Raw genomic sequence first — 22,066 nt, 5'->3', positions numbered from 1 at the left:
AATTTACTTAGCTTCATTTAGATAATTGTGGACATACCATTTTTATATATTACATATTCTTAGGACATTGGACAACAGATCAAGAAACAGAATGTTCTAGAGAATAAACCTTAACTATTGGTAAGTATTATGTACTTTTTACGAAAGAGGTTTTGTTGTGTTGAATCAAAAGTGGCTCCTTGGCACTGAGAGGCTCCATGGAGTCACCCAAGTCCTAATTCCCTAATCCTGAGATTAGCTGGATTGCTGCTAGCAGTCATCAACTTGTTTGGATTTCAAACTACATTAGATCCCTTCATATTGCTGCCACCACCAAGCAGTTAAGCTGGCTCTGTCCTATTCTTTTGGTGGTAATTTTTTTACCCTATGTTTCAGTTTAGTCTATATAATCCTTCCAGAGGGATAAAAGCTCCTGGGAATTAATTGCTTAAGTGAACACGTACTGTGGGAGAGAACGCTATTTGGGAAAGGGGCCAAGTTTGCATTCTGTCCCCACCATTGCTTTGTGTTTGACTTCAGGAAGTCACCTTCACCTCTCTAAACCTAAGTATCTTCTTTTGTAAAATGACAACCTACCTTCCCAGATTGGTTTGAAATCCCAGATCACATGGAGACAATGCATGTAGAAGCACTTGGTAACTGTTAAGTGCTATGTGACTGCAAACTCATTTGATTACTTCCTAGTGGCCACCAAAAGGGACTAGTACAGGTGTGGACCACTGATGTTTGCATCTGTCCTTATTCAAAACCTTACTGTTTGCTCAATTCAAAAATTAAGTTCTCTCAACATTTTCTTAGCTGCCTTCCTAATTTTCTTCTTGCTTTTAATGTCACCTCTGCTCTCTCTAGCAGGAAAACCTGAAGCTCAAAGCTCAAAGCTCACCTTAGGCTTTTCTCTCTCCCTATCCTTGAAGTAATTAAGTCCTGTGGATTCTTCCTTTAACATCCTGAAATTCATTATTTATTCTTTTCTTTTTTCTTTTTCATGGCCTATTCCAGTTTTGGCCCTACCATCTCAAACTTGAGATACAGTAAGAATCTCTCTGCCTTGAGTCTCTTCCTTTTTTCTCAGGCTGGACACTGATATCAAATTCATGTTGATAAATGACTGCATTGATTGTGGCTGTATTCCTCCTCTCCAACATCTTCAATAGACCCCCACTGTATATAAAATAAAATTGAATCTGGCCTCAACCCATCTTTCCAGCCGTGGCCACACAGGTCTATCTGCCTGTGACACTCACTGTATCATCCTTCCTTGTTCCTGGGGCCTTGCTCACTGCATTTTCAAGATCACTTCTTCCTTCCTTTCCAAATCATACCCCATTTTCCAATCCCTGCTCAGGTCCCACCACCCCATGAAGACTTCTTGAATCCTCAGAGCTCACAATGATCTAATTTCCTGAAGATATTCTACCAGTTGAATGTTTGAAGAGTTGATAATCAGTTATGAACTAACTACCCTTTAACATTGTGTGTGTAGTTGTCTTGGAGTCAATTAACTTAGGTCATGTCATTTACATTTTATTGAGTGCCATGTATACTTATCCATGTTGCTGGGTTTTACTTGAAGGCAGGAATTTTATCATATCCATTTAGTTTCCCTCAGAGCAGCAGTTTTCAACCTTTCACACAGCAAAGAAGCACCTGGAGGACATGTTAGAAAATCTCCTTGATGCCACTCCTAGGGATTTTTGTGGGGCCCAAATCTCTGAATTTCCTACAAATTCCAAGCGAGGCTTATGCTGCTGGGTGCCTTTTAGCATCTTACACAGAACCTGTACATAAAAGCTAATATATATTTATGCATACTCAGAAATGTTTTTTTTTTCTTTTCTTCTTCTATTTCATGCTCATGTTCTGTCACTTCTTCCTTTTAGATTGATTTTGAAGATGTGATTGCAGAACCAGAAGGGACACACAGTTTCGATGGCATCTGGAAGGCCAGCTTCACCACCTTCACTGTGACGAAGTACTGGTTTTACCGTTTGCTGTCTGCCCTCTTTGGCATCCCAATGGCACTCATCTGGGGCATTTATTTTGCCATTCTCTCTTTTCTGCACATCTGGGCAGTTGTACCGTGCATTAAGAGTTTCTTGATTGAGATTCAGTGCATCAGCCGTGTCTATTCCATCTACGTCCACGCCTTCTGTGACCCGCTATTTGAGTCTATTGGCAAAATATTCAGCAATATCCACATCAACACGCAGAAAGAAATATAAATGACATTTCAAGGATAGAAGTATATCCGATTCTTTTTTTCCCTTTTAATTTTCTTGGTGCCAATTTCAAGTTGTTAGCAACAATATATGAATGAATTTTCTTGGTTCAGAGCAAAGAAATCACTCAGTTTTCATAACTATTATTTGTCTCTTCTGAGCTATGTCTTCTATTTTTGGGGTGGTATGAATTTTTAAAACCCACTTAAAATATTTTCCTTACATTTGGATCATTGTTTTATTGGCTGAGATATGAGCCTATCGTTGAAAGATAATTTGTGAGAAATATGAAGAACTGAGGAGGAGAAAAAAAAAAACTAACAACCTCAACTGCCTGTTCTAAAATGTTGATCATTTTATGGTAAGGGAAGAATTCCAGGCTATTGCCATTGAGTGTACAGGTATGTGGGCAGTTTTCAACCAACTCTTCCCTCTGAACTGTTAGTGAATTGCTGCCATTCACTTTAATGATCCAGTGGAATCTAGTGATCTTTATCAAGTTAGAAAATATAATCTGCACATGATCCGACTAATGCCTTACTCTCCTGAAATTTTAACCTGTGCCTGAATATTTGTTATATAGATGGTGACACCTAAGTGCCTTCCTGTTCTTCAGGTTTTCCTTTTCAAATAGGGTCCACCTCATCAACTTTCATTATGTCAGCAGCCTCCCTGAAGACCAAAATTAGAAAAATCCATTACCTAGTTCTTCACACTTGTTTCTGACTCTGAGATACAGAATCAGATGAAGTTCATGTCTGCACTTGATGACACACATCTTTACCCATATCGAGTATGGTCCACATCAGCCCCATTAAACGAATTAAGGTGGATAAATGGGGCCAAGCCCTCTCTGGGCTGGCAGGAGTAGAAGCCAACTTTCCCCGCCTCTCACCAGCTGAATGAGGTCAGCATGTCTATTCAGCTTCGTTTATTTTCAAGAATAATCACGCTTTCCTGACTCCAAACTAATCCATCACTGGGGTGGTTTAGTGGCTGAACATTGTGTTCCCTTTTCAGCTGATCAGTGGGCCTCTGGGGAAGGGCTCATAAAATGGAGGCCATTGTGTGAGACTGTCAGAGTTGTTGCAAATGTGACCTCTTCAAAGTAAAGCACTTGCAACTGTCTGTAATGCTGTGACACATGGCCCCTCCCCCTGCCAGGAGCTTTGGACCTAATCCAAGCATCACTTTGCTCAGAGAGAAGATGGGGGAGGAGGCAGTAATAAAAGATTGAGGTAATTTTGCTGGAATAAATTCAAATTCTTCTGAACTCAAACTGAGGAATTTTACCTGTAAACCTGAGTCATACAGAAAGCTGCCTGGTACATCAAAAAGCTTTTTATTCCTCCTGCTCATATTAAGAGTCCTCCCAGGGGGACTTTATTTTTAACCTTCAGTTATGCTTTTATTTTTATTTCCATACAACTGTTGGAATTCTGCTTGTTTTTTTTGTTGGTTTGTTTGTTTGTTTTTTGGCCTCTTCCAGTTTTCCTGACACTTTAATTGCCAACCTGTTACCTACTTAGGTTTTTTGCATTTAAAACAGACACTGGCATGGACATAGTTTTACTTTTAAATTGTGTACATAACTGAAAATGTACTATACTGAAATATTTTTAAGTGCAAAGATATTTTTATCTTTATATGAGGAAAATCACTTGGAAAATTGCTTTGTGATTCAATCTGTAAACTGTGTATCCCAAGACATGTCTGTTCTATATAGATGCTTAGTCCCTTGTACAAATCAAGTGCTGGTCCAAAAGATAGCTGAAATTTTATATGCTTACTGATATTTTACACTTTTTTATCCTGCATGTCCTGTAAAGTTATAAGTCTGCACAATAAAAATGTTTAACAGTTTGTCAGCTTTATTATTTTTCCTCAAAACAGCTCTGTATGTGTTGATTTCTGTGGTGTGTGTGTGTGTGTGTGTGTAATGAGCATATTCATGGTGTGTGTACATATTTGTAGTATGTTTTGGGGGGTGGTGGTCTTCCAGTTTTCAAGACCACATTTTCCACATTTAGTTGGGCTCTTTCTTCTAAGGCCATCAACATTCATGAGTTACTTCAGGTGAAAGTTATAATTAATAAGAAATATTTGTTTAGCAGTTTACTCAATGTTTTGTTTTATGTCATCTAATTTGAGCTCCCAACAACTTTATGTGATAGATATTAACTTTCTCCATTGATAAATGATACATTCAGGGAGGGGGCTTTGCTTTGAATTTTTGCCATTTCTTAACTGGAATTTTTTAAGATGCACATTTCAGAAATAATTTATTTTGGCCTTGGCTAAGTTTACATTAAGAGCTTCTGTATTAGTCACGGTGCTCCACAGAAACAGAACCAATAGGAAATACATATATGAAATATACATATATGAATATATTAGGAAACTACATATAGAGAAAGAGAGAGAGAGATTAAGGAGTAAGAAACTGGTCCATACAAGTTAAGGAAGCTAAAAAGTCTCAAGGTCTTCAGGGTAAGTCAACAAGCTGAAGACCCAGGAGAACTGATGGTGTAGTTCCAGTCCAAAAGTTGGCAGGCTGAGACCCAGGAAAAGCTGATGTTTCACTTTGAGTTCAAAGGCAGGACAAAACCAATGTTCCAGTACAAAAGAATTCAAGCAGTAGGAATTCTCTCATACTCAGGAAAGGATCAGTCTTTTTGTTCTATTCAGTCCTTCAACTAATTGGATGAGGCCCACCCACATAAGAGAGGGCAATCTGCTTTACTCAGTCTACCAATTTATTTTTTTTATGTTTTTTTTCCTTATTAGTCATCCATTTTATACACATCAGTGTATACATGTCAATCCCAATCTCCCAATTCATCACACCACAACCCCCACCTCCTGCCACTTTCCCCTCTTGGTGTCCATATGATTTTTCTCTACTTCTGAGTCTCAATTTCTGCTCGGCAAACCAGTTCATCTGTACCATTTTCTAGGTTCCACATATATGCATTAATATACGATATTTGTTTTTCTCTTTCTGACTTATTTCACTCTGTATGACAGTGTCTAGATCCATCCACATATCTACAAATGACCCAATTTTGTTCCTTTTTATGGCTGAGTAATACTCCATTGTATATATGTACCAATCTTCTTTATCCATTCGTCTGTCGATGGGCATTTAGGTTGCTTCCATGACCTGGCTATTGTAAATAGTGCTGCAATGAACATTGGGGTGCATGTGTCTTTTGAAATTATGGCTTTCTCTGGGTATGTGCCCAGTAGTGGGATTGCTGGGTCATATGGTAATTCTATTTTTAGCTCTTTAAGGAACCTCCATACTGTTCTCCATAGTGGCTGTATCAATCTACATTCCCACCAAGAGTGCAAGAGGGTTCCCTTTTCTCCACACCCTCTCCAGCATTTGTTGTTTGCAGATTTTCTGATGATGTCCATTCTAACTGGTGCGAGGTGATACCTCATTGTAGTTTTGATTTGCATGTCTCTAATAATTAGTGGTGTTAAGCAGCTTTTCATGTGCTTCTTGGCCATCTGTATGTCTTCTTTGGAGAAATGTCTATTTAGGTCTTCTGCCGATTTTTGGATTGGGTTGTTTGTTTGTTTTTTAATATTCAGCTGCATGACCTGTTTATATATTTTGGAAATTAATCCTTTGTCCGATGATTCACTTGCAAATATTTTCCCCCATTCTGAGGGTTGTCTTTTCGTCTGGTTTATGGTTTACTTTGCTATGCAAAAGCTTTTAAGTTTCATTACGTCCCATTTGTCTACTTTTGTTTTTATTTCCATGACTCTAGGAGGTGGATCAAAGGATATCTTGCTGTGATTTATGTCAGAGTGTTCTTCCTATGTTTTCCTCTAAGAGTTCTACAGAGCCCAGTCTTACATTTAGGTCTCTAATCCATTTGGAGTTTTTTGTGTGTATGGTGTTAGGGAGTGTTCTAATTTCATTCTTTTACATGTAGCTGTCCAGTTTTCCCAGCAACACTTATTGAAGAGACTGTCTTTTCTCCATTGTATATCCTTGCCTCCTTTGTCACAGATTAGTTGACCATAGGTGCATGGGTTTATCTCTGGGCTTTCTATCCTGTTCCATTGATCTATATTTATGTTTTGGGGCCAGTACCATATTGTCTTGATTACTGTAGCTTTTTAATATAGTCTGAAGTCAGGGAGTCTGATTCCTCCAGCTCCGTTTTCTACCCTCAAGACTGCTTTGGCTATTCGGGGTCTTTTGTGTATCCATACAAATTTTAAGACTTTTTGTTCTAGTTCTGTACAAAACGCCATTGGTAATTTGACAGGGATTGCATTGAATCTGTAGATTGCTTTGTGTAGTATAGTCGTTTTCACAATATTGATTCTTCCAGTCCAACAACATGGTATATCTCTCCATCTGTTGGTATCATCTTTAATTTCTTTCATCAGTGTCTTATAGTTTTCTGCATACAGGTCTTTTGTCTCCCTAGGTAGGTTTATTCCTAGGTATTTTATTCTTTTTGTTGCAGTGGTAAGTGGGAATGTTTCCTTAACTTCTCTTTCAGATTTTTCATCATTAGTGTACAGAAATGCAAGAGATTTCTGTGCATTAATTTTGTATCCTGCAACTTTACCAAATTAATTGATTAGCTTTAGTAGTTTTCTGGTGGCATCTTTAGGATTCTCTATGGATAGTATCATGTCATCTGCAAACAGTGACAGTTTTACTTCTTTCCCAATTTGTGTTCCTTTTATTTCTTTTTCTTCTCTGATTGCCATGGCTAAAACTTCCAAAACTATGTTGAATAATAGTGGTCAGAGTGGACATCCTTGTCTTGTTCCTGATCTTAGAGGTAATGCTTTCAATTTTTCACCATTGAGAATGATGTTTGCTGTGGGTTTGTCATATATGGCCTTTATTATGTTGAAGTAGGTTCCCTGTATGTCCACTTCCTGGAGAGTTTTTATCATAAATGGGTGTTGAATTCTGTCAAAAGCTTTTTCTGCATCTATTGAGATGATCATATGGTTTTTATTCTTCAATTTGTTAATATGGTGTATCACATTGATTGATTTGCGTATATTGAAGAAACCTTGCATCTCTGGGATAAATCCCACTTGATCATGGTGTATAATCCTTTTAATGTGTTGTTGGATTCTGTTTGCTAGTATTTTGTTGAGGATTTTTGCATCTATATTCATCAGTGATACTGGTCTGTAATTTTCTTTTTTTGTAGTATCTTTGTCTGTTTTGGTATCAGGGTGATGGTGGCCTTACAGAATGAGTTTGGGAGTGTTCCTTCTTCTGCAATTTTTTGGAAGAGTCTGAGAAGGATGGGTGTTAGCTCTTCTCTAAATGCTTGATAGAATTCACCTGTGAAGCCATCTGGTCCTGGACTTTCCTTTGTTGGAAGATTTTTAATCACAGTTTCAATTTCATTACTTGTGATTGGTCTGTTCATATTTTCTATTTCTTCCTGGTTCAGTCTTGGAAGGTTACACCTTTCTAAGAATTTATCCATTTCTTCCAGGTTGTCCATTTTATTGGCATAGAGTTGCTTGTAGTAGTCTCTCAGGATGCTTTGTATTTCTGTAGTGTCTGTTGTAACTTCTCCTTTTTCATTTCTAATTTTATTGATTTGAGTCCTCTCCCTCATTTTCTTGATGATTCTGGCTAATGGTTTATCAATTTTGTTTATCTTCTCAAAGAACCAGCTTTTAGTTTTATTGATCTTTGCTACTGTTTTCTTTGTTTCTATTTCATTTAGCTCTGCTCTGACCTTTATGATTTCTTTCCTTCTGCTAACTTTGGGTTTTGTTTGTTCTTCTTTCTCTAGTTCCTTTAGGTGTAAGGTTAGATTGTTTTTTGAGAATTTTCTTGTTTCTTGAGGTAGGCTTGTATAGCTATAAACTTCCCTCTTAGAAATGCTTTTGATGCATCCCATAGGTTTTGGATTGTCGTGTTTTCATTGTTATTTGTCTGTAGGTATTTTTTGATTTCCTCTTTGATTTCTTCAGTGATCTCTTGGTTATTTAGTAATATATTGTTTAGCCTCCGTGTGTTTGTGTTTTTTACATTTTTTTCGCTGTAATTCATTTCTAATCTCATAGCATTGTGGTCAGAAAAGATGCTTGATATGATTTCAATTTTCTTAAATTTACTGAGGATTGATTTGTGATCCAAGATGTGATCTATCCTGGAGAATGTTCCGTGCACTCTTGAGAAGAAAATGTAATCTGCTGTTTTTGGATGGAATGTCCTATAAATATCAATTAAATCTATCTGGTCTATTATGTCATTTAAAGCTTGTGTTTCCTTATTAATTTTCTGTTTGGATGATCTGTCCATTGGTGTAATTGAGGTGTTAAAGTCCCCCACTATTATTGTTTTACTGTCGATTTCCTCTTTTAGTGCTGTTAGCAGTTGCCTTATGTATTGAGGTGCTCCTATGTTGGGTGCATATATATTTATCATTGTTATATCTTCTTCTTGGATTGATCCCTTGATCATTATGCAGTGTCCTTCCTTGTCTCTTGTAACATTATTTTAAAGTCTATTTTACCTGATATGAGTATTGCTACTCCAGCTTTCTTTTGATTTCCATTTGCATGGAATATCTTTTTCCGTCCCCTCACTTTCAGTCTGTCTGTGTCCCTAGGTCTGAAGTGGGTCTCTTGTAGACAGCATATATATGGGTCTTGTTTTTGTATCCATTCAGCAAGCCTGTGTCTTTTGGTTGGAGCATTAATCCATTCACGTTTAAGGTAATTATCGATATGTATGTTCCTATGACCATTTTCTTAATTGTTTTGGGTTTGTTTTTGTAGGTCGTTTTCTTCTCTTGTGTTTCCCACTTAGAGAAGTTCCTTTAGCATTTGCTGTAGAGCTGGTTTGGTGGTGTTGAATTCTCTTAGCTTTTGCTTGTCTGTAAAGCTTTTGAGTTATCCATTGAATCTGAATGAGATCCTTGCTTGGTAGAGTAATCTTGGTTGTAGGTTCTTCCCTTTCATCACTTTAAGTATATCATGCCACTCCCTCTGGCTTGTAGAGTTTCTGCTAAGAAATCAGCTGTTAGCCTTATGGGAGTTCCCTTGTATGTTATTTGTTGTTTTTCCGTTGTTGCTCTCAATAATCTTCCTTCATCTTTAATTTTTGCCAAGTTGATTACTATGTATCTCAGCGTGTTTCTCCTTGGGTTTATCCTGTATGGGACTCTCTGTGCTTCCTGGACTTGGGTGGCTATTTCCTTTCCCATGTTAGAGAGGTTTTCGATTATAATCACTTCAAATATTTTCTCAGGTCCTTTCTCTCTCTCTTCTCCTTCTGGGACCCCTATAATGCGAATATTGTTGCATTTAATGTCTTCCCAGAGGTTTCTAAGGCTGTCTTCATTTATTTTCATTCTTTTTTCTTTATTCTGTTCCACAGCAGTGAATTCCACCATTCTGTCTTCCAGGTCACTTACCCGTTCTTCTGCCTCAGTTATTCTGCTATTGATTCCTTCTAGTGTAGTTTTCATTTCAGTTATTGTATTGTTCATCTCTGTTTGTTTGTTCTTTAATTCTTCTGGATCTTTGTTAAACGTTTCTTGCATCTTCTCAATCTTTGCCTCCATTCTTTTTCCAAGGTCCTGGATCATCTTCACTATCATTATTCTGAATTCTTTTTCTGGAAGATTGCCTATCTCCATTTCATTTAGTTGTTTTTCTGGGGTTTTATCTTGTTCCTTCATCTGGTACATAGCCCTCTGCCTTTTCATCTTGTATTTCTGTGAATGTGGGTTTTGTTCCACAGGCTGCAGGATTGTAGTTCTTCTTGCTTCTGCTGTCTGCCCTCCCAGTCTACCAATTTAAATGTTAATCTCATCCGAGAACATCCTCATGGCAACACCCAAAATAATGTTTGACCAAATATCTGGGTACTCCAGTCAAGCTGACACATAAAATTAACCATCACAGCTTCCAAAAAAAATTTTTGCAAAGGGATCTTCTCCTAATTTCTCTCCCCCTGAAACTCCTTTCATGTTGTTAACAGAGTCCCTCCCTTTGCTGGGCTCTCAAGCAAGCACTGAGGCTGATTATTTAATAACCCAGGCTGGCATTTGTGTTTACCCACTAAATCCATTTCTCGTACGCAGTGTGGAGACATGCTTTTGACCGTGGCAGCATGTCAGATCTTGGCCAAAGTTATGCCAAAGTTATTCAAGAAGAATCAGTGTAGTGACTTTAAAGAAAAGCTTTTGTACAGCAAAGGAAACCATTGACAAAACAAAAAGACAGCATACTGAATGGGAGAAAATGTTTGCAAATGATATGACTGATAAGGGGTTAATATCCAAAATATATAAACAGCTCATACAACTCAACATAAAAAAAATAAACAGCTTGATTGAAAAATGGGCAGAAGATCTGAATAGACATTTTTCCAAAGAGGAAATGCCGATGCCAACATGCTCATGAAAAGGTGCTCAATATCACCAATCATTAGCATTAGGTAATGCAAATCAAAACCATAACGAGATATTACATCACATCTGTCAGAATGGCTATCATCAAAAAGAACACAAATAACAAATGTTGGAGAGGATATGGAGAAAAGGGAACCCTCCTACACTGTTGGTGGGAATGTAAATTGGTACAACCACCGTAGAAAACAGTATGGAGCTTTCTCAAAAAACTAAAAATAGAACTACCATATGATCCAGCAATTCCACTCCTGGGTATATATCCTAAAAAACCAAAAACACTAACTTGAAAAGTAACACAAACCCCAATCTTCATAGCAGCATTATTTCCAATTACCAAGATATGGAAGCAACCTAAATGTCCACCAAAAGATAAATGGATAAAGAAGATGTGGTATATATATACAATGGAATATTAGTCAGCCATATTGACATGTACACATTGCTCTATTTAAAATATATAGACAACCAACAAGGACCTACTGTATGGCACAGGGAACTCTGCTCAATATTCTGTAACAACTTAAATGGGAAAATAATTTGATAAAGAATAGATACTTGTCTATGTATAACTGAATCACTTTGCTGTACACCTGAAACTAACACATTGTTAATCAACTATACTCCAATATAAAATAAAAAATTTTTAAATAAATAAATTCACTGCTGTGTCCAAAAAAAAGAATGAAATAATGCCATTTGCAGCAACATGGATGGACCTAAAGATTATCATACTAAGTGAAGTCATACAGAGAAAGACAAATATCATATGATATCACTTATATGTCATTGAGCAATTTTTTCTTAGGATGGTTTCTCTTTTATCATTAACTCATAGGATTCTGTCAGTTCCACCTCCAGTGCTTTTAAACTCTTGCCTCATCTCCCCTGTCACTACCTCCGTGTAAGCAACCATCATTTAAATCCTAAACTATCCTAGCTAGTTTTTCTGTTTCCACTCTTGCCCCCTAATCTAACTCACTTGGTCATTTTCCTACACAGCAACACAAACTGTCACACATATGTACAAACACACACAGCTTAAAACACTCCAGTAGCTTCTTATTGTATTCATTATAAAATCCAATCCCTTTACCAAGGCCCACAGAGTCTTACATGACCCAGACCCTACCTGTCTCTTCCATCTTAGCTCATACCACCACCACCTTACCACCTGTCCTCCAGACACACTGATCTTTCATTCCCAAGAACATTTTAAGTCCCATCTCGTCACAGGACTTTGCACAGCTGTTCAATCAGACTGGACTGCTCTTATACCTTCCTCTCTACTTTACTACCTCCTTCTCATCCTTTAAGTCTCAGCCTCAATATCACTCCTCAGAGAGGTCTTCCATGTCTTCCCTATCTGAAGCAAGTCCTCCCTTGTTAGTCTCTATCTTAGCCTCTTGCCTATTTCCTTCACTGCACATAATATTGAGAAATTATTTTATTTTTCAGTTTATAATTTTTTGTCTTTACCTCCCTTAGGATACAAACTGCATGAAGCAGAGATTTTTACCATAATAGACATTCAATTAGTATTTGTTAGATGGATAGATTGCTGGATAGATGGATGGAAAATATGAAGGCATGAAGTGCCAAGTTTCTGCTTTACTGCTAATAGTGTCATGAAGAAGGTCACCTAACCTATTGTGAAATAAATTATAGCATTACCAACAACATACTTGCCATTTGTTTTTCTTCCCCAACTTCATTCTTTTCTCCATGATTTTGTTCCCCCATTGAAACTTTCTCTATTGTACCCATTTGAACACTCTGATATGTTAAAACATGAGTTTCCCCTATGAAAATTTTAGCAAGGACTACCATGGATATTTGATATATACATTTTTTCTTACTTGAATAATGGCAAACACATGTTGATACAGTTATTAAGGAAAAAGATGATTTTCCAGCAGCTGTTGACTTCATCAACTCCACTATGTGATGAGTCACTCAAACTTCTACAGAGCTAGAAAGTTACAAGTAAGGAAGAGGAATTTTATTATTGTAATGAGAGAGGAGTGGGAAGAGTTAGATAGGGGAAAATGAATAAAATCAACTGGAGTGACAGATTTGATGCTATAGAAAGTTGAGTAATTTATACGTCAAAGGGAAAAAACTATAATCTACCTAGTATTTTAACAGAACAAGTGAAAAACATGTGGAAACTGGCATAAAGGGTGGGGTACTTGCAGCAGGAAGAAGGCAGTCATTAAAAAAAGGTAACAGCTGTCAGTCTGAGCCACTCTATGAATGGGCAACAAAGAAACCTACTCCTCTACTTCATTTGTATTAATATCATGCTAACTATTAATGAGATAATAACTATCCCAGGCATTAGTCAAAGTCATTTTTGAGAGGATATTTTTTAAGCTCTTCATCACATTGCACGAACACTTGGAAAAGGTGAGATTTAGTTACCTGCCAACTCTAAAACAAATTTCTATCAACTGTATAACACAAGTAAGCACTCTGTGAAATACATAGCACAATGTTCACATTGATGGATATAATTTGGCTTGACAGTGACTTTGCATTTTCACTGTGATTTTGTCCTTTTCTTCATTGCCTTTCCTATTGCCCTCAAAATAAAAATAGGTTTCATTTACTGAGCACATACCTTAGGCGGAGCAGTATGCTAAGCATTTTACAAACATTCCTAACAACAACCCTATGGCTTATGTGACCTTATCTAAGTCAACTGGATGCCACTGCTCTGTTTTCGAGATCAGAAAACAGAAGCTCAGAGGGGTTAAACAGATTACTCAAGGTTTCCCAGAAAGTTTAACACCCATGACTATTAGCTCCAAAGCTCTTCTTTATGGAGAAACTCACTATGTTCTTGGGAGAAATTGCAAAAGTGAAGTACTATTGGGCAGTATTAAAATAGTGTCATCAAGGGGGAAAAAAGACAGTAAATGGTTAAAAGCCATGCAGATAATATATTCCCTAGTCCAAGGTTCTGTTCACATAGTTGTTCGTTTTCTTCCTTTCGCAGGAAGCAACTATTTGGTACAGTAGAAAATAGAAAAACAAGCAAGACAAAATGGGTAGGACAAAGGCCTTTGTCTTCAAGGAAGCTCAGTGAAGCACCAATGAAAGTGACTCTTAGAATTAATGTTTTGTTATTTTTCTCTGAGAAAATAGCTTTTTGTAAAATAAAAATTACTGACAATAAATTTTATGGTTTAGTATAGTGGCCTTAAAACTGTGGAATATAGAACTATAGAAGTCAGAAGTACTGATAGATCCCCTAAGAGAAAAGAGGTGGGCTAGGGGTAGAGATGAGAGGAACAGTATCTACCACTTTCCCTCAAACAAACAAGGTCCATTTTAATTTCTTTTCATATTAATTTTCAACATAATATTTTATTTGATTAAATAGTTCCATCACTAAGAAAATTTGAAAACCACTGCCTTGATGAAATAAATACATCTTTTATAGTAACTTAGATCTTAAATGAAAGACTAGTGCTTGCTTTTGTGATTATTACTCAAATATGTCCTAATAATATTTTTTTGAAAATCCAAGCTAAACTGAGATGACCAAGCTCAGAAAATATCTATCAAAACCATGAAAAAAATATACAATAGCCTTGTAAACTCTCATACTCCAGATCTAACAGAAATGAGTAATAATTTTTGAGTGGGATGAATAGGAAAAAACTAGGAGCGTCATTTATATTCCTGAGGAGGAAACAAATTTAACAGTGAGGTTTTGGCATTAGGACAAATATCTGGGATGACATCAGATATTGCTCAGGCAACTTACAAATAAAATATCAGCCTTCAGTATCTACATTGGACTAAAACAACTTCTTTAGTTCTTATTTCACCTTCAACCTTAAACAACAATGAATGTAAATAATAAGAAATACTGTAGCAGAAAAAACTTTGAAGTTAGAAGCAGGGAACTGTAATCAAATCCTCAACCAGGGCTTCCCTGGTGGCACAGTGGTTGAGAGTCCGCCTGCTGATGCAGGGGACGCGGGTTCATGTCCCGGTCCGGGAGGAGCCCACATGCCGCGGAGCGGCTGGGCCCGTGGGCCACGGCCACTGGACCTGCGCCTCCGGAGCCTGTGCTCCAGGGCAGGAGAGGCCGTGGCAGTGGGAGGCCCGCGTACCACAAAAAAAAAAGAAAAATCCTCAACCAACTTCAAAACCAACTATGTGACCTTGGATAAGTCACATAACTATGTTCTCCTAAATCAGCAGTCATAATGCCTCCTGTCTCATGAGACTGTGGTTCAAATTAAAAAGTAAAAATGCCTAAAACAGAGCCAGACCTCATGGGAAATAGAAAGTTTTAAACAACCCTTCACTCCATCACCCTATCTCATTCTTTCCAGTGTCTCAGGGTACCTTACCTGCTTTTCTTAACACATCCAATTGGAAGAATCAACATTGTGAAAACGACTATACTACCCAAAGCAATCTACAGATTCAATGCAATCCCTGTCAAATTACCAATGGCATTTTTCACAGAACTAGAACAAAAAATTTTACAATTTGTATGGAAGCACAAAAGACCCCGAATAGCCAAAGCGGTCTTGAGAAAGAAAAATGGAGCTGGAGGAATCAGGCTCCCTGACTTCAGACTATACTGCAAAGCTGCAGTAATCAAGACAGTATGGTACTGGCACAAAAACAGAAATATAGATCAACGGAATAGGATAGAAGGCGTAGAGATAAACCCACACACAGATGTTCACCTTATCTTTGACAAAGGAGGCAAGAATATACAATGGAGAAAAGACAGCCTCTTCAATAAGTGGTGTTGGGAAAAACAGACAGCTACATGTAAAAGAATGTAATTAGAACACCTCTTAACACCATACACAAAAATAAACTCCAGGGCTTCCCTGGTGGCGCAGTGGTTGAGAGTCCGCCTGCCAATGCAGGGGACATGGGTTCGTGCCCTGGTCCGGGAAGATCCCACATGCCGCAGAGCGGCTGGGCCCATGAGCCATGGCCACTAAGCCTGCGCATCCGGAGCCTGTGCTCTGCAACGGGAGAGGCCACAACAGTGAGAGGCCCACATACCGCAAAAAAAAATAATAAATTAAATAAATAAATTCAAAATGGATTAGAGACCTAAATGTAAGGCCAGACACTATCAAACTCTTAGAGGAAAACATAGGCAGAACATTCTATTACATAAATCCCAGCAAGATCCTTTTGGACCCACCTCCTAGAGAAATGGAAATACAATAAAGAATAAACAAATGGGACCTAATGAAACTTAAAAGCTTTTACACAGCAAAGGAAACCATAAACAAGACAAAAAGACAACCCTCAGAATGGGAGAAAATATTTGCAAATGAAGCAATGGACAAAGGATTAATCTCCAAAATTTACAAGCAGCTCATGCAGCTCAATATTGAGAAAACAAACAACCCAATCCAAAGATGGGCAGAAGACCTAAACAGACATTTCTCCAAAGTAGACATACAGATTGCCAACAAACACATGAAAAGATGCTCAACATCACTAATCATTAGAGAAATGCAAATCTAAACCACAATGAGGTTTCACCTCACACTGGTCAGAATGGTCATCATCAAAAAATCTAGAAACAATAAATGCTGGAGAGGATGTGGAGAAAAGGGAACCCTCCTGCACTGCTGGTGGGAATATAAATTAATACAGCCACTATGGAGAACAGTATGGAGGTTACTTAAAAAACTAACAGTAGAACTACCATATGACCCAGCAATCCCACTACTGGGCATATACCCTGAGAAAACCATAATTCAAAAAGAGACATGTACCACAATGTTCATTGCAGCACTATTTACAATAGCCAGGACATAGAAGCAACCTAAATGTCCATCGACAGATGAATCGATAAAGAAGATGTGGCACATATATACAATGGAGTATTACTCAGCCATAAAAAGGAACAAAATTGAGTTATTTGTAATGAGGTGGATGGACCTGGAGTCTGTCATATAGAGTGAAGTAAGTTAGAAAGAGAAAAACAAGTACCGTATGCTAACATACATATATGGAATCTAAAAAAACAGTACTGATGATCCTAGTGGCAGGGCAGGAATAAAGACACAGATGTAGAGAACAGACTTGAGGACATGGTGGGGGAAGAGGAAGCTGGGACGAAGTAAGAGAGTAGCACTGACATATATACACTACCAAATGTAAAATGGATGGCTAGTGGGAAGCTGCTGCATAGCACAGGGAAATCAGCCCGATGCTTTATGATGACCTGGAGGGGTGGGATAGGGAGGGTGGGAGGGAGGCTCAAGAGGGAGGAGATATGGGGATATATGTATACATATAGCTGATTCACTTTGTTGTACAGCAGAAACTAACACAACATTGTAAATCCATTATATCCCAATAAAGATATATATATAGATATAGATATAGATATAGATAAACACACATCTTAGCCATTCTCTTGCCTGTCTTCATAAACCATATTTCTTCTTGTGCTTATCAATATGGACTGAGTTAAAATGTCCAAAATCTACCCGACGTTTTATTTCAAGGACCTATCATTGTCCGACTTCCATTTCTTGTCTCTATATTCATACTAGAGGATGGACATCTGACTGGCTCAGCCTAGATCATAGACTGGCTTCTCCTACATTTGTTGTCCATTCTAATCCTATCAGTGACAGCTATGGCAGCAGAGTCACCTGGTTTGAAAGGTTATCCATTCAAGGGGTTATGGAAGGAAGGGAAGCTAATTAGAAATAGGGATATGGCCAGCAAACCAGCAAACATGTCTCTTACAGTCTAAATATCCATAAAACTCTAATCTTCCAAACTCTTCCACATCTGTGCCCTCCATATTCCCATGAGGGAATGGAGGTGTCCCGTAACCTCATTTTACATATGGAAAGAATAAAACAACACGGACAAAAGACTTACCTAGGGTCACTTAATGAGTGACTGGTGGAGCAAGATATAAATCCAGGTTTTCTGAGAGCTTAGGCAGCCTGGTCTCTCTTTAACAATTAAGATTGCAAAGATTTCTAAATACAGCAAGGGCAACAAATGCTGAATCAGTATCAATTGTAAAGACAGAAACGCAGGCACAACTAGAAGAAGGAACTACCCCAGCTCACTAAATGGAATAAATCAGCTTGAAATGGACTTGTGTCTCAACAATGCTGTGCTTTCACTCCTGGGCAACTTCCTTCTGTAGAGTCATATTAATGCCAGTCAGGAAAGAACCTAAGGGTTAAATCCTTGGCACTAACCCTAGAGGGCAATGGAGAACTTTTCCCCCCATAATTCAGCCAGTGAATAGGAGTCTCTTTCATAAAAGTCTCAGAAAACACAGTTAATATTCAGCCACTACCCTCAAATTAAATGAGGATTTATCTTACTCTAAAGGACAACTATTTCATTATTTGTACAAATTTAAATGATACATGATAAAAGGAGAAGAGACACAAAACAGCCGCTCTCGGAAATTTCAATAAAAGATCACTGCTGGCCACTCTTAGTACATTGGGACCATGTTAAACATAAATGTCTTCTGCACCTGACCCACGGTGGGTAGAGGAGGAGATGGGAGGAAGGTTCTCCCAGCTTTAAGCAGCAGAGTGCAAAGAGAAGCATCATTGGGATGAGGTCTAATAGCCTGCCTTATGAATAATGTCACCAAGCGAATTTGGGAGTTGTCATGGTTCCCACCCTATGGTCCAGGCTCATTTGTAAAATAGAGCAAAGGGAGTCCAGTGCTTTGAGAATGTCAATGCAAAATTATAATAATTGCTTATTACATAATATAGTTATTAAAGTGTTTTCTGTGTTGTTCAGGAAACAAGGCATGTTCATGGATAGAGAAGATGAAAAAAAATGGGCATAATTGTGTTTTCCTCTTGTAACTTTCCCAGGCAGAGACAGTTGCTCTGCCCTGGAGGCCTTGAGACATTTCATTCATATCTCCACTGAACTGTAAGCTACTGGGGGGCAGAGACCAATTTTTAGCCATCAGTATGGCCACAGAGGTCAGCATAAGGGCTGACAATAAATATCTGCTAAACTGAACTGAACCTCTGTTATAGAACTTACCATGATATATTCTGTTGTGCTACAGGCATACAGTAATTATGTTTTTAAAAGGGAGGGGCCCAGTCTGATCCCTTTACATCTCTGTCACTGTGGAGCAGTGCTATACAATAGAACTTTCTTCAAGTATAGAAATGCTCTATTTCCAGTATAATAAATGGAAAGCACTTGAAGGAACTTTCTTCCTCTAAAAATCTGTATCTGCACTGTCCAATAGAAACCACCAGCCATATGTAGCTATTGAGCATTTGAAATGTGGTTGTGTGACTAGGAACTGAATTTTTAAATTGTATTTAATTTAAATTCAAGTCACCACTTGTGGTTCATGGTTACTATGTTGGACAGAGCAGCACTGGAGTCTAAAGTGATGCATGGCACATAGTAGTTACTATTCAAATGTTTCTGAATGAATGAATGACTACCTAATCCTTCCTAAAACCACATCCCTCCAAACAGCTGTCAGCTGCAGAGTACTGGAAGCATTCAATACCTAATCATTAACTTGGCTGAGTTGGGATTAAATATGTGATCTAAAGGAAGAGTGAATTTGATCATTCTCTGGATATTGTGAGGAAAGCCTTTTGTGGCTAATTTGAAAGATACACTTAAAAGTAACTGATTTGCTTAAGAATAAGTCATCTACAAACCATATTTTCAATCCCAGTCTTACAGCTTAGGGCAGAGTGGTCAAGTAGAAAAACAATCTACTTGGGTTCTAATCCCACTGAATTGCCTACTGCCTGATATACTTTGGAGCTCAGTTAGCATAAAAAACACTTGACTTTTTTTATCTGCAAAATGAGGGAATCTTATCTGCCTTGCCTACTTCCCAGGATGTGGTGAACAGCAAATAAGATCACATGTGTGACAACATATAATGCTATATATACAATGCTATAATGTGACAATATATAATGTTAAACAAAGGTTTAAAAGTTACTTATTTTTAAGTAATATCTAAAAATAATGATTATCATAGTAATGGTGCTTGTGCTATTAGCAAATGATTGGATATGTACTTTCTTGCACAGGAAAAACATATATGTGCCCTCCAAAAAGGTCAAATTACTTTCTTCCACTTTAAATTGAATTCTGTTTTTTCTCCGCCATTTCCTATCTCATAAGGTCACACCCTGCTTACTGGGTGGCTTCAAGTGACAATTCTGAAGCTATTCCTCTCACCCATCTCTCAACATTGTTGGATGTGGCTGTTGGCACAACAGGGTTATGTTACAGGATCTGTGTTTGTAGAAAAAAAAAATGTATTGGCATATTATTTTCCCAGCCACTCCCCCAAGGAGGAGATTTCACATTGTGTTTCTAAAGGTCCCCCTGAAGAATGATTATATGGGCTCCTCTCAGAAGTGAAAGGAATGGAAAAAGCAAGACTGGAAGGCAATTTGGACAGTATCCTTCAAGATTAGGGAGACAGCAGCTGTGTGTAGACTCCACAAGCACTGGGAGTCCCTCTCCCGATGTCTTGCAGTGCCTCGATATGTGACAGGACCTCAGAAGGGATCTTAAAGTTCCTAAAGAGGCAGGACCCTGGGCACCTAGCTCCTGGCCTTGGCAATGACCTCAGTCCCCCAGGAGAACCCCCAGCCGTGAGGAATGGTACAAATCTGAGTCTTTTATTTTTTTTATTTTTATTTATCTTTTTTTTTTTTGGAAGAGTTTGAGAAGGATATGGAATGGTACAAATCTGAAGACTGACTACTACGTCAGCTGTGATCTTTGGAGACCAAATACAAGAGACCCTCAGGGCATTCGCATGGCAACAAAAAGGACCTTATCATGACAAGGTTTGACGTTTCTACCAGTCAGGCTAAACGGGAGCTTGGAGCATTTTAAATTTATTTAGGAAAAGGAAAGAAATGTAATATTACTCATATCCTGTGTTTTGAAGAAAAATCATGCTGCTATCAACTTTATTACTGTGTCTCAAAGCAGGACTTCCTTCTACTCCACATTTTTTATAGAGGCCATAGTGAGGTGGCTTTTTGACCCACCCTTCATCAAAGCCTCTATTTCCATAGAACTGTGAGGGCTGAACTGGAAACAAGCCCAGTTACACTCACTAGGCTGTGTTCAAAAACCACTGTTTCTCTTCAACCCTCAAACAATTTTCTTAGATCAAGAGAGTGTACCTAAGGAATTGACAAGCAAATTTGGTTGCTCATGAGTTTTAGGTTATTCTGGCAGATATCAGTCACCTCCAGTAGCTATGGGTGAGAATTGTAATTATCCTCCCCCACAATCCATTACCAAGTGATATATTATACTGAAAACACATTTCAGATCAAAGAAGCCACCTGTTCAAATACTCATTACAATAAGGCCCCCAAACAACTAGATAACCTGACATGAGCAGTGAAGTCCCAGGAAACACTATCTATGTATAAAATGGTCACTCAAGGCAGACGCATCAGTGTCCTAGTGAAGAATTCAGCTAAATTTCTGGTCAGAAGTCAAGCCACAGGATCCTGTGTTAAGCTGTTGAACAAAACCTGAATGAAGACCTGTCCAAGAAGGCCCCTATGAGGCTCTCTCTAGATTCTTACTCCCTGATGTTCATACAAAGGCAGCAATGCATGTACAACATTTCCAGCTAATCCACATAACTCGATCACCACTCTTTCACCAATGAAAAACCATTCTAGTATCCCTTACACAAACTAGCAAACCTTCTTGTATTTATTGGAGATAAAGTTTTAATAGGATTGCAGGTTATGGTTTTTCAATGCTAGTTGACTACCCCCGGAGTGTAAATTCCTTAGTCCAGTATTTCAGAAGTTAACTATCCACCACTATCCACTCTAAACATACACACACATATCCCTCTGTTAGTGCTAAAGAATTATAAAGTAACTCGGAGACTACAATAGTACTGCTCTCCCTTCTGAAGAGTTCTCTCCTGGATGGCTAAGAGGTTTGAACTCTTGCTTCTTCCCAGTCATAGGGCTTAACCTTAGAGTTCAGAGCTCCCCTTCCCTGTCTTTCCTCTAAGTCTCCTATACAAATAAGTCTCTGGTGAATCACAGGGCTGGCTATTGATAACCACATATATGTGAGAGGAGGATGAGTACACAGCTTGTGTATGCCCTGCTCCTGGTTTTCCCAGCCAAAACACTGCACCCATTCTTAAAAGCAAGTGCAAGTCCCGTAGTGCTGTTCCGAACTTTCAAGAGCCTCCCAGTTTCCAGTTTTCTCTTTGTTCCATTTAACCTCACAGTGCTTGTTCTCGCTGGAATGGGGGATACCTGCAAAAATCCCCACATGGAGAATCCTGGTAGCTGCAATATATTGATTTTTTTTCTTTCTTCCAGGAACAGAGGATGTTAATAAATGGTGGATTCTATCAACAAAGGTCAC

At 38.2% G+C, this 22,066-nt stretch overlaps 1 protein-coding gene across 1 annotated transcript in view; it reads left to right on the top strand.

The window, feature by feature from the left end:
- CAV1 (caveolin 1) overlaps nucleotides 1-6,659 on the top strand; it is a 36,193-nt gene extending 29,534 nt beyond the window's left edge. Inside the window, exon 3 of the mRNA XM_022582778.2 lies at nucleotides 1,881-6,659. Within this exon, the coding sequence (XP_022438486.1) occupies nucleotides 1,881-2,222 (342 nt within the window). The 3' untranslated portion in view covers nucleotides 2,223-6,659. The remainder of the gene's footprint in view (nucleotides 1-1,880) is intronic.
- The last annotated feature ends 15,407 nt before the right edge of the window (nucleotides 6,660-22,066 follow it).

The sequence above is a fragment of the Delphinapterus leucas genome, chromosome 9 (genome assembly GCF_059928025.1).
Source record: "Delphinapterus leucas isolate spDelLeu-1000000601 "Yukka" chromosome 9, BTC_Dleu_Yukka2, whole genome shotgun sequence".
Taxonomy (NCBI): Eukaryota; Metazoa; Chordata; class Mammalia; order Artiodactyla; family Monodontidae; genus Delphinapterus; species Delphinapterus leucas.
This window is presented reverse-complemented; position numbering and strand designations above follow the sequence as displayed.